Source organism: Littorina saxatilis, linkage group LG14 (genome assembly GCF_037325665.1).
Source record: "Littorina saxatilis isolate snail1 linkage group LG14, US_GU_Lsax_2.0, whole genome shotgun sequence".
Classification (NCBI taxonomy): domain Eukaryota; kingdom Metazoa; phylum Mollusca; class Gastropoda; order Littorinimorpha; family Littorinidae; genus Littorina; species Littorina saxatilis.
Genome location: NC_090258.1, coordinates 41,333,068 through 41,346,388, shown reverse-complemented (window position 1 = coordinate 41,346,388; position 13,321 = coordinate 41,333,068). Strand labels below are relative to the sequence as shown.

The following is a 13,321-nucleotide window of genomic DNA, read 5'->3' as shown; positions in this document are numbered from 1 at the left end:
AGCCTATGTTTTTAGGTTCCAAAATTTTACAGAGTTGTATTGTGTGCGCATATCAAACAACGAAGCAGAGCAGACGCTTTTTGTGCGCTGACTGAATCTTGTGACTACAGAAAACAACAGAACAGATGTTGTTTTGTATTGTTCAGCGGCATTATCCCGTGACAGAGACTGCACATGATATCCGACGCGGAAAAGGACACACATATAAGCACGTGTGTATGAAGAGGGATGGTCAGATCACAGGCGGAAGGTATCGTCCACTGGACTACTACTATCACAGAAAGTAGTTTTTGGCTCACGTAAGTGTAGCCTATGCGATGATAAACTTTGTCTGTCTGTGCGTGCGTGCGTGCGTGCGTGCGTGTGTGTGTGATAGAAACTTTAACATTTCCGAGTCTATGGATAAAGCTCGCATAAGAAGATTACGTCTCGGTCAAAAGTGTTTGACGTGTGTGATAGAAACTATTTGAAGACGTCACATTATGACGTAAGAGGGTTAGACGTCACGCAAAGGAATTACTGAAAGTCTCGGTCATTGTTATTGTGAGCGGGCCGAGACTAATTGGCAGATCCAGGGTCTCGCTTTCTTGCACAGTTTCACATGAATGCTTACTGTGTGTGTGTGTGTGTATGTGTGTGTGTGTGTGTGTGTGTGTGTGTGTGTGTGTGTGTGTGTGTGTGTGTGTGTGTGTGTGTGTGTGTGTGTGTGTGTGTGTATGTGTGACGGAATGATTGAGTTTGTGTTACTGTTTGTCGATTTCTTACGTGAGCCTTGAAGGCTTCGCCTCTTGTTCTGTGATAGTAGTAGTCCAGTGGACGATACCTTCCGCCTGTGGTCAGATTAGCGATGGTGTAACTTTGTCACTGCAATTTGAGTGCAAAGTGCAAACAAACATTGCCACTGACCTGGGTTTATATATATTCTCAACTGCTTTATGCGGTCTCTTTTGTTCTCTCCAGGACCGGTCTTAGTTCAAGACTGCTGAAATTATTTGTTGCAACAGTTATCAGTGGGCCGCCAAGCTTGTCGATATAGTTTAATGTTCGCTGTTTTCTTGTTACAGAGATAGCGGCTTTTGATAAGAGGGTGCATATGTCATATACATCCAGGCAGTTTTGGTGTGCTGAATGCAAGGTGGGTGTGTCAGAACTTAGTAATTTAATATTCTGGTTGATTGTGCAATATGTGGTGTGTGTGCTCTGGTGTGCGTGTGTGTGTGTGTGTGTGCACATGTGTTTGTGTGTGTGTGTGTGTGTGCGTGTGTGCGTGCGTGCATGTGTGTGTTCCTGTAAGGGCTATATAAGCTCCACATATATACTCTGTCAGCATTATGTTTTAATTGTTGTTGCATGACTCTATACATGACCGCTCAAGCATGTGATTTGATCTCAGGCTAGCATGAACTTTACACTTTCACCAATTATCTTTTACAGACTTAATTGACTCCAAATCATCTATTGAAAAGGTGTGAGTAGCTAGGTCCAATGATGGAAGTGGTTTCTGTGGTGATATTCGCAGTGATGTCATCAGTGGTGACTGGTGGGTCAAGTGCGACACAGCGGCCACACATCATCGTCATTGTGGCTGATGACCTGGTCAGTATAATTGATTCCTCTTTGTAGTAATAAAATCTTATCTTTTCTGTTTCATGTATTCAGACACTCTGACAGGGTTGTATTTAAACAATGTGTGTGTATGTGTGTGTGTGTCAAGCTGCTGATTCCTTATATGCTCCGAAACCATGCAATGTGTATCAGGCAAGAGCTGAAACAACCAGCAAACACAATTAAGGTCTTGTTGCGGGTCTGAGAAGACTACCAGAAACTGAGTTTTTCTGAAGCAGACAAATTTAAATGGGGGTATCTTGCATAAATTTGAATAATTGCAGTGTACAATTAATGAACTTGAACGTGTATTTTATAAGTGATTTAATTGTTACCTAACCATAAGTTTGATCATGTTTCACTTTCAGGGCTACAATGACGTCAGTTTTCATGGTTCAGATCAGATCCCCACCCCCAACATCGACAGCCTGGCCTACAGTGGAATCGTTCTTAACAACTACTACGTCTCCCCCATCTGTACCCCCACCCGCAGTGCCCTCATGACTGGCCGACACCCTATTCACACAGGTATCTGTAACAGTGACCCCCCCCCCCCCCCCCCCATTTACGACCCCTCTAATTTCAGACTCCCTCACTTTTAAGACTTTGCTTTCTCACTCAGATTTTCTGTTAATAACCTCTGTAAGCTCGTCTCCATTTAAAAATCACATACTTTTTAAAACCACATTTTGTTGTGGAAATTTTGGAGGTCTTGAAATGTGGCTTTCATTGTACAGTCTCAATAGTGTGCGCCTCTTTTGTATTTTTCAGTCCGATGATTGCTTTGTAGTTTTAGTTCACTGTTGACTGATATGTATTTTTCAGTCCGATGATTGCTTTGTTTTAGTTCACTGTTGACTGATATGTATTTTTCAGTCCGATGATTGCTTTGTAGTTTTAGTTCACTGTTGACTGATATGTATTTTTCAGTCCGATGATTGCTTTGTAGTTTTAGTTCACTGTTGACTGATATGTATTTTTTGTCTGTAGGATATAGGTCAAGATCAATTGTTCATGTTTGAAGACTACTATCTTGTGTCCTTGATCCCAATGTTACAGCAAACTAGTTACTTGTATCACTTTTATATCAGCAGGCACTTGAATAATTGTTGCTAACTTGAGAGGGGGTGGAGGTGGTGTGTGTGTGTGTGTGTGGGGGGGGGGGGGTAATAAAGCGATTACTTTCCACTAGTAAACTTAAACCTGAAACAAGATAGGAATCTAAACTTTGGGTCAAATTTACAGAGGCTATCAACAGAAAATCTGAGAAAGAAAAGTGAATATTTAGGATTGTGCACGTGGTACTGTAGCTGTTTAAAGTTTGCCTTTGGCTGCATGAAGTCACAACTCACTAGAATATGCCATTTTTGAACAGCTGAAACAGGACTTCAAGTAAAAAGCATACATTGATCATAGATTTACTAAAATACCATATAGTCATACCTATGTTTCTTTTGGAGATCTCTTTGCCCTCTCGTATTTTACAACATGCAGTTTGAACATGACAAAAAAAATCGCTTGCAACAGTCGGTGTTGCGTCTTCTTTTGGGGTGCTGGCGGCACTGTACTTGCACAGCAAGAGCCATGTGTAAATAGCTGGCTTACTTTAATTAAGACTAGAAGTTCATCTGTATGCGTCTGTGAAGCTCCATGCGGTCTGACCCATTGCAGAACCTTGGCTACCGCCATGTTCTTGTAGCAAGGGGACTCAGTATTTCCCCATGTCACCCCAGCCTGGTAGAGCTAGGTTGTCTCCCTTTAAACATGTAGAATTTGGAGACCAGGGCTGAGGCACATGAACCTAAAGTGGGAGAACAAACCGCGGTGTCTGATTGGTTGAAATCACAACAAATCACAATTTCAAGCAATGCAACACCACGGCTGGTTCCCACCCGGTTGGTAACTTTCTCGTGGACCTCACCCGGCCCTGTTGCAAACGTCTGACTGCTGCATTTGATCCAGAATATTTTGTGTTTCATCTTGATATGGGGCCTGAATAATGTCATACAGGATTGTGTTAGAGTGTATTTTCATGTGAGACCTAAAGTGGTGATGTGGCCAACAAAAAAAATAGGTCTGTTTACGGTAACATAGGCCAAAAAAATAGGGTCGGTAGGTCGGGATTTTTTTTATTTTTTGTTGTTGTTTTTTTTCCCCAAATGCCAAAAAAAAGTCTAGGGTCGCGCGAAAAAAATAGGGTCGGTCAGGTTACCGTAAACAGACTATTTTTTTTTTGTGGCCTGTATACCGTATGGATTTGTTTATAATGTTTGTATTGGACTTCTGTGATGTTAGTTGTTACAGGATTTACTTTACCTTATTTTCATGCAGTTGTTGAGTTGTTTTGTCTTGGTGTACGTACCACAGGCATGCAGCATGGTGTGATATATGGAGATCAGCCGTACGGCTTGCCTCTGGAAGAAACCCTGATGCCTGAGTACCTCAACCCACTGGGATACCGCTCGCACATCGTGGGCAAAGTGAGTTGTCTTCCCTTGTGTGTAAACGCCAGTGTGTGATTTCTTCTACATTGTTCAGGCGCTCCACTTTTTATGTTGCCTTGATCTGTAATGTTTTTAAGATGTCCGTGGGGCTGAGAAATTCAGGTCTTACAGAGAAGGATTGCAGTCTTAAAGTGGAGATAACTTTTTTTTAAAGATGCAGTGCAGGCGTCACCGCATTGCTGAAGCAACGATTTGTATTTTTGTCGCAGATTACGATAAAAACAGTCAAAAGATTTACACAACTATCTCACAGAAGACTAGACAAACTTTTAATGTTGTCAACCAAACACATCTCCCGCCAAAATGTAATTAACATTTCACGTGATCACGTACGTTCTGGAGCAGAAGGCTGTGCCAAAATGGACCCACCACATACCATCTTTTATAATTTTCTTATGTAATCAAACACAATGTCTTAAAATGAAGTGCCCAAAATATAGGTAGAATTCTCCCTCTCGCCGAGACTAATAGACTTCCATGTTGTTTTTTGACGTACATATGTAATATTAGGTCACATGCGGGACCTGCTGTGAGCCTCATCGAGGGCCACGCTTTCCTGCCCGAAGACAGACCAAAATTAATTCGTAAAAAAATTGCAGTTTTTGACTCCTCACATGAAAGTCCATGAAACTTGGTATTTTTTCAAACGGATATCTGCCTGAGGCATGAATAAAAGCCCCAGATGTGATAAGTTCAGTAGCTTTAAAAGACATGAATCCTAAAGAAGCTTCACTATTTGTGTTCACATAGTACGGTATATGATAATATATGCCTTGATATGATGTGATGTATCAAATCTGTCTTGCACGTCGGTAGACAGCACACCAGTCAATAATGGAGAGCTGTTTGTGATGAGTCTGGCTGCTATTGTCACCTGGTAATTGGTCTTGCAAACCTTTGTCTTCACATAGCAGTTCCTACAAGGCTATTAGTTTAACCCACAGTCTGGGGTGTTGCAGGTAGCTCTGTTTCCTCCTTGGGGATGAAGCTACCAGGGGAAGGGATTGTGTTGGAGGTGCGGGTAGAGGGGTAGCCCTCCCGGTGCTCCCCCTTGGACCTCCCTAGTCTAGGACCCTGGGTCTTCGCGAGGTGGCCATTGTGGCGTAATCCCTCCGGACTAGCATAACGTTTCCCTATCCCAAGACCGACCGTGCATGGTCTATGACCACATCCTCTACGAGGTGACCCTATCAACTAGGCAGCGCAAGCCCCTAGGCGAAACACGGCGGATCTAGAGGAGAGAACCTCGATAAAAAATTTGAGCTGCCATGAAGACGGAGCATGTTGGCTGAGGACAGCGGGCAGACCTTCTGTGCCGACACCCATCTACAGGAGAAAACCAGGCATGCACGCATCAAACCCAACATGGCCAACCCACAGTCTATCCTGTTTGACTGGCTTTAATTGCCTCCAAAGATTCGAGTGTTTTGAGCACTTTGTAATGCTTACAAGAACTTTTTCAGACTTTAGTTGATCTGAAGAAGATGATGTGTGTTGCAGTGGCACTTGGGAATGTTTGCAAAGCAGTATACACCGTTGTACCGCGGGTTTGAGTCTCACCTGGGGTACTACCAAGGCTGTGAAGATTACTACGACCATACGTACGAGGCGGACATGGTATGTAGCCTAGCAGACTCTTTTCAGGAGTATTTTCCCAGTTGAATACTAGAACGGACGCAGTAGAAAACAGAGTAGTTAATTGATATGATTTATTAGTATAACCCTGTAAAACAGATATTGTGGACAAGTTAGTTTGCTGATCGCTAGTATAAACGCACTGTAAGGGTAACTAAGAGCGGTGTCACTAAAACTCGAAAAGACACGAAAAGACACGAAAAGTCCTGGTACATGTAACTGTTTTTAGTCTAGTGTTTGTAGTTTATGTTGCCGATCGCTTTTATGTTTTGTGTAATGCCATTATCTGTTAAATAACAGTGTTGGTATTCGCATCTGGGTATATAGAAAGCACTGTAATTATAAAATGTAAAACTGACAAGGTAAAGTTTGCAGCCAGTGTACCAGCACATGCAGACAATGTATGATAGGTACGTACACCTGTGCAGTTTGACACACTGCTAACCTATACCGTGGAACCCCCGTTTTAAGACCTAAACAAATCTGTGAAACTCAGGTCTTAAAAGCGGGGAAGTCTTAAAATGGGGGTAAATTTAGATAGGGAATGAACTGAAAGTCTTAGAAGACACGGTCTTAAAAGGGAAGATGGCGGGGATGTAGCTCAGTCGGTAGCGCGCTGGATTTGTATCCAGTTGGCCGCTGTCAGCGTGAGTTCGTCCCCACGTTCGGCGAGAGATTTATTTCTCTGGGTCAACTTTGTGTGCGGACTCTCCTCGGTGTCCGAACACCCCCCGTGTGTACACGCAAGCACAAGACCAAGTGCGCACGAAAAAGATCCTGTAATCCATGTCAGAGTTCGGTGGGTTATAGAAACACAAAAATACCCAGCATGCTTCCTCTGAAAACGGCGTATGGCTGCCTAAATGGCGGGGTAGAAAACGGTCATACACGTAAAATTCCACTCGTGCAAAAAACACGAGTGTACGTGGGAGTTTCAGCCCACGAACGAAGAAGAAGAAGAAGAAGAAGAAGAAACAAGTCGCGTAAAGCGAAAATACAATATTTAGTCAAGTAGCTGTCGAACTCACAGAATGAAACTGAACGCAATGCCATTTTTCAGCAAGACCGTATACTCGTAGCATCGTCAGTCCACCGCTCATGGCAAAGGCAGTGAAATTGACAAGAAGAGCGGGGTAGTAGTTGCGCTAAGAAGGATAGCACGCTTTTCTGTACCTCTCTTTGTTTTAACTTTCTGAGCATGTTTTTAATCCAAACATATCATATCTATATGTTTTTGGAATCAGGAACCGACAAGGAATAAGATGAAAGTGTTTTTAAATTGATTTGGACAATTTAATTTTGATAATAATTTTTATATATTTAATTTTCAGAGCTTGTTTTTAATCCGAATATAACATATTTATATGTTTTTGGAATCAGCAAATGATGGAGAATAAGATAAACGTAAATTTGGATCGTTTTATAAATTTTTATTTTTTTTTACAATTTTCAGATTTTTATAATGACCAAAGTCATTAATTAATTTTTAAGCCACCAAGCTGAAATGCAATACCGAAGTCCGGGCTTCGTCGAAGATTACTTGACCAAAATTTCAACCAATTTGGTTGAAAAATGAGGGCGTGACAGTGCCGCCTCAACTTTCACGAAAAGCCGGATATGACGTCATCAAAGACATTTATCAAAAAAATGAAAAAAACGTTCGGGGATTTCATACCCAGGAACTCTCATGTCAAATTTCATAAAGATCGGTCCAGTAGTTTAGTCTGAATCGCTCTACACACACACACAGACACACACACACACACACATGCACACACACACGCACACACACACGCACATACACCACGACCCTCGTCTCGATTCCCCCCTCTACGTTAAAACATTTAGTCAAAACTTGACTAAATGTAAAAAGGGAAGATGTCTTTATTTGGGGGGTCTTAAAAGGGGGGTTCCACTGTAATTATTACACCTGTCATTGTGTGTCAGACTCAGTGGGGACTGGACTTCAGGCGAGACATGACAGTGTTGAACAACTACACAGGGAATTACTCCACCACTGTCTTCACTGAGGAGGCTGTCAGCATCATCGACAATCATGACAAGTCACAGGTAGGGCGCATGACAAAATGAAAAAAATATTCAGGAAAAATTAGATTTGTGTGTGTGTGTGTGTAGTGTGCAAGTTGTGTGTGTGCTTGGGTGTGTGTGTGAATGTATGTGTGTGTTTGTGTGTGTGTCTGTGTGCATGCGTGTGTGTTTGTGTTAACAGCCAGTGTATGTTTGTGTACCTGCCAACCCTAGTCTGTAGATGTTTCATATGGACTGCTGAAAGAATTCTTGTATAATAGACGAACTCCGGAATTAAATAGCTCTTGTCAGGTTTGTGTGGAATGTGAAAGAGTGACCCCCCGCGGGTTAGGGGGAAGAATTTACCCGATGCTCCCCAGCATGTCGTAAGAGGCGACTAACGAATTCTGTTTCTCCTTTTACCTTTGTTAAGTGTTTCTTGTATAGAATATAGTCAATGTTTGTAAAGATTTTAGTCAAGCAGTATGTAAGAAATGTTAAGTCCTTTGTACTGGAAACTTGCATTCTCCCACCCAGTAAGGTAATATATTGTACTACGTTGCAAGCCCCTGGAGCAATTTTTTGATTAGTGCTTTTGTGAACAAGAAACAATTAACTAGTGGCTCTATCCCATCTCCCCCCCTCCCTTTCCCCGTCGCGATATAACCTTCGTGGTTGAAAACGACGTTAAACACCAAATAAAGAAAGAAAGAAAGTGAAAGAATGAATACTCTTGCTTTTAGTAGACCAAGCTTTTGGCACATATGCTCCTTTTCCACGTGTTTTAGACACACCCCTCGCAAGTAACTGACCTATAAGGGCGGGGATGTAGCTCAGTCGGTAGCGCGCTGGATTTGTATCCAGTTGGCCGCTGTCAGCGTGAGTTCGTCCCCACGTTCGGCGAGAGATTTATTTCTCAGAGTCAACTTTGTGTGCAGACTCTCCTCGGTGTCCGAACACCCCCCGTGTGTACACGCAAGCACAAGACCAAGTGCGCACGAAAAAGATCCTGTAATCCATGTCAGAGTTCGGTGGGTTATAGAAACACGAAAATACCCAGCATGCTTCCTCCGAAAGCGGCGTATGGTTGCCTAAATGTCGGGGTAAAAACGGTCATACACGTAAAAGCCGTGGGAGTTTCAGCCCATGAATGAACAAACAAAACAAACTGACCTATAATGCCACGTGGGAAAGTTTGACTCACTAAAAGCAAGAGTATTCACTCTTCCACAACCCATGCAAATCCAACAGAGTTATTTCCCTGCACAGATATTTCTGAACATGCATCGTTTCTTGCAACTCTTCGTGTGTGTGCAGCCCTTGTTCCTGTATCTGCCATACCAAGCAGTTCACAGCGGTAATGGGAACAGCCCCTCCCCCCTTCAGGCACCACAGAGCTACATCGACCGTTTTCCTCACATTGAGAACAAGCAACGTCGCATCTATGCTGGTAGGAATTCATCTCTAGATAACCCCTTTTTTCAATGTGAGAAAAAACATCAATACATCTGACCCCCCAAATTGGAGTATGACTATCTAAATGGCTGGGGGGAAACGTAAAAGCGGGGCCCACTTGTGCCTATGAGTGTATATGGGAGTTACAGCCCACAAGCACAGAAGAAGAAGAAGAAGATTACATCTGCACTTGTGTGCATTCATTTTCAAATAACATTTTCATGACAAGAACAAACCTCCATAACAATCACCTCAGGGACCAACCAACAGTGGTCATTATAATTTATATAGACATGCGGAAAAGTGAATTATATATGTAGCAAAAAAATCATCAGGGATACTGTATTTAGGGTGTTTATTGGGCAGGTGGTTGTTATACAGAGGTTATTGCCAGGGCAGATATTGGCTGTATAAGAATAAACATCAGTGCACCTTCGTTGGTGTGTAGCCATTTGATAACAAGCCATTCCTCGCTGTGAAAACAAAAATCACTACAACTGTGTTGGTCCATTTCCAAGTAAGCCCGCATTTCACTACTAGGTCAAACATTCATCTCTCAATACAGGAAGGTAGTTTCTCAACAATAAGTCGTGGTTTATGAGGGATATGTGGGACTTGTATGTGACGTCGATAAAAATGTTTGCCCATTTTTGTTCATAAGGGAATCAAAAGTTATTTGAGCTTATAAACTGGCGCCGGCTGCTTAGTTATAGTACTGGTGGCTAAATTTATTACTTTGAACATATTACACACATTTTGTTTCTTCTGCCATTGGCACACGCGTATTCATTCATTCATTCATTCATTCTTTCTATCTGTTTATATTTCAATGCAGTCCATCTGTCTTTTTATCGTCAGAATGTCTTTCTTTGTGTATTTAAAGATCTGTTTACTCTTTTATAATCTATTCTGCCAGACAATAGGCAGCCCTGAAAGTCTAACAAATGGTGTACTTGCCTTTGGCTAGTGATTCTGAAAATGTACTAGCCAGAGAGCAAACTTTTCTAGCCAAACCAACAATTTAATTGTTTCAGCAACTTTACTCGCATTTGGCGAGTAGATGAACATATTTCTACTCACCAGTTACATGTTTCTAATCGCCATGGCGAGTAAAATACTCGCCACTTTCAGGCCTGATAGGGTATTCATTGTTAACAGAATAAGGATGCTTAAACCTTGTAAAAGAACAGTGCTTTAGTCGATCTTCATGTCTGTGTGTCTGTGTGGTGTTTTGTGCAGCCATGGTGTCAGCGCTGGATGATGGGGTTGGGGCAGTGTATGCTGCACTGCAGAAAAACAACATGGCAGACAACTCTGTCATCGTGTTCACCACAGACAACGGTGGACCAGCTAATGGGTTTGACTTCAACGCTGCAAATAACTTCCCTTTGAGGTAGGCATGCATGCCAGTAATGAACTCCTATATAGGATACTTGTCTTGTAACTTGTCTTGTCTTTGTGTGTTGTGCAGTGCCTGCTTGATAAAAGATGTGTTTCTCTCTAAAGGCTACAGACGGAAAGGGTCAGATCTGACTGTATTTTGACCCGAGCTCATTTACATGATATGCACACATGTGAAGAGATGGTTTATTTATCACATGTGTGGTCTCTTTCTCGTATGTAGGATATTTTTCCATTTTACACATAAGACATAAAGACATCAGATCATTTATTGTCCATACAATTAATACAATTGATGGAAAAGTGTGGTTCATCTGCTCTTAAAACAGCCAAAACAACATATGACAACAACTTTAAAAAACAAAAAGTAAAACATACGAAGTAAGAACACCCAAAGTACTCCAGACAATAAAACAGTGTCATAACATTGTGTTACATAGGCATGAAAGCTATCATGTATAAGGGAGGATAGTTTTCCTGTAATACTAAATCATATCACATTGTTATTACACTGTGTTACAGAGGCCTAAAAGCCACGCTGTGGGAGGGAGGGGTGCGAGGTGTTGGCTTCCTCCACAGCCCACTGCTGCAGAAAGCAGGCTACGTGTCCCAACAGATGCTGCACGTCTGTGACTGGCTGCCTACGCTCTACGAAGCTGCCGGAGGCAACCCCAAGAAACTGAAAAACCTGGACGGAGTGAGCGCCTGGCAGATGTTGTCCACAAATGGCGCTGCGATCAGGACGGAAATGCTGCACAACATTGACCCCCTCAATGAAATTGCAGGGCTACGGGTGGGTGACTTTAAGTTGGTGTCCGGGGATATTGGCAATGGATACAATGACTGGTACCCACGGTGGCAGCTCTCTGGCGATGAAGACAGACTGCATGTGGACAACTTTCATTCTGATAGCTTTGATCATGAGGACATGCTTCTCAGCCACCCGAGTCAGCATAAAGTCAGGACAGTGTCAGATGTTCTGTCCAGTCGTTCAAGGTTTTCTGGTGTGAAGGACGACAGGTTCATAAACAGGATGTCTGTTGACGAATCAGTGCAGCCTGTCTCATCGCGACAAAGGTCAGGTCCTGTCACGATCAACTGCGGCCCCAAGCCTGCCAACGCCAGCACCAACTGTCAGCCAGAGAAATCTCCCTGTCTGTTCCACATTCCCTCTGATCCCTGCGAGTACAACAATATTGCCGCTAGCAACCCCGCCATTGTGGACCAGCTGTTTCAGCGACTGTTGCAGTATTCCTACACCATGGTTACCCCCGGCAACAAGCCGAATGACGACCGTGGCAACCCCAAGTATCACAACAACACCTGGGTGCCGTGGGTTGTTCTTTGATGTGGGCATGACATGTACACTGCTGTTTGTGATATTGAGACCTGGGGAAGGGTGACAAGGACTTTTTTTTACCTGTTTTGGGTCAGCTCTTCTGGCTCTATGCTTGTTTCCTTGCTTGCTTGCTTATTGGTTATAGTTGAATGATTTTGTTGGTGTGTCTTGAACAGTGTGATAATATAAGATGAGTTGAAAAGAAACATTCCATTTCCTGCTATATTTTTTTTTATTTAATCTGTTTATACATGTGAGCCTAATTCTCTCTGCCTCTTTCTGTCACACTCTCTCTCAGTCTCTCTCTATTGTTTGTGGGGGTGGTGGTGGTGGGGGAGGGGGGGGGGGCTAGTGTGCATAATGGATGAGGGAAAGGCTTTTTGACCACTTGACAGCTGAGTTTTGATATTTTTGGACACTTCATTTTTGAAGGCTAAGAAGGCAGTTCTATTTTTGAGCAATATTGTACACAAGCAATTGATATCTGCATGCTTTACCTGGTGAATTGTATGTGAAAGCCTTATGAACAATGTGTCTCAAATACTGATTGTGTGCATGGGTGTATGCAGATGTTTTTTTCTGAAATGCTTGCAGCCAGACACTTGCTTTCCAAAACAGCAAGGGTGTATATGAAAAGATTTTGTGTTAGCCTGCCAAGAATTAAACATGATTGGTTGATACTGATACTACATTGGGGTGTGCACGTTAAAGATCCCACGATTGACAAAAGGGTCTTTCCTGGCAAAATTGTATAGGCATAGATAAAAATGTCCACCAAAATACCTGTGTGACTTGGAATAATAGGCCGTGAAAAGTAGGATATGCGCCGAAATGGCTGCGATCTGCTGGCCGATGTGAATGCGTGATGTATTGTGTAAAAAATTTCCATCTCACACGGCATAAATAAATCCCTGCGCCTTGAATATGTGCGCGATATAAATTGCATTAAAAATTTTTTTACAAAAAATAAATAAATCCCTGCGCTTAGAACTGTACCCACGGAATACGCGCGATATAAGCCTCATATTGATTGATATTGATTGATTGAGAGTCGTCTGCAATGGTCTGTGAACAGCCAAAAACATCCAATGGGATTAGCAGCTGTGCAGCCGCCTTAATGACTTCTCGCAATGGCGAGCGCCTCAACAGGGCCAATCACCTACTCTGGTACAATCCTAGGCTTCCTCGCGGCGAGATTTCCCCGTGAAACGCTTCTTCCTAGCTTCACTCGTGTGTTTTTCAGATATGTGCCTTTGTCATGTGACACATGCGAATGTTAAATTATGCAAATGTTAATGAATATGTGCAGCATCTGTCAGTGCAATTTTTATGAGACCAATATGTTTTTTACCAT

At 42.6% G+C, this 13,321-nt stretch overlaps 1 protein-coding gene across 2 annotated transcripts; it reads left to right on the top strand.

Moving 5' to 3' along the window:
* The first annotated feature begins 51 nt into the window (after positions 1-51).
* Positions 52-12,296, top strand: LOC138947770 (arylsulfatase B-like). Of its 2 annotated transcripts, none has more exons than XM_070319332.1 (10): positions 52-212; positions 1,065-1,135; positions 1,435-1,596; positions 1,974-2,133; positions 3,973-4,085; positions 5,610-5,726; positions 7,692-7,814; positions 9,090-9,222; positions 10,467-10,620; positions 11,151-12,296. In XM_070319332.1, exons 3-10 carry the CDS (start codon positions 1,486-1,488, stop codon positions 11,974-11,976), a joined length of 1,737 nt encoding a protein of 578 aa, XP_070175433.1. In that variant the 5' UTR covers positions 52-212; positions 1,065-1,135; positions 1,435-1,485; the 3' UTR covers positions 11,977-12,296. The 2 variants fall into 2 exon arrangements, with proteins under 2 accessions (XP_070175433.1, XP_070175434.1); XM_070319333.1 differs by having other exon boundaries at positions 52-231.
* The last annotated feature ends 1,025 nt before the right edge of the window (positions 12,297-13,321 follow it).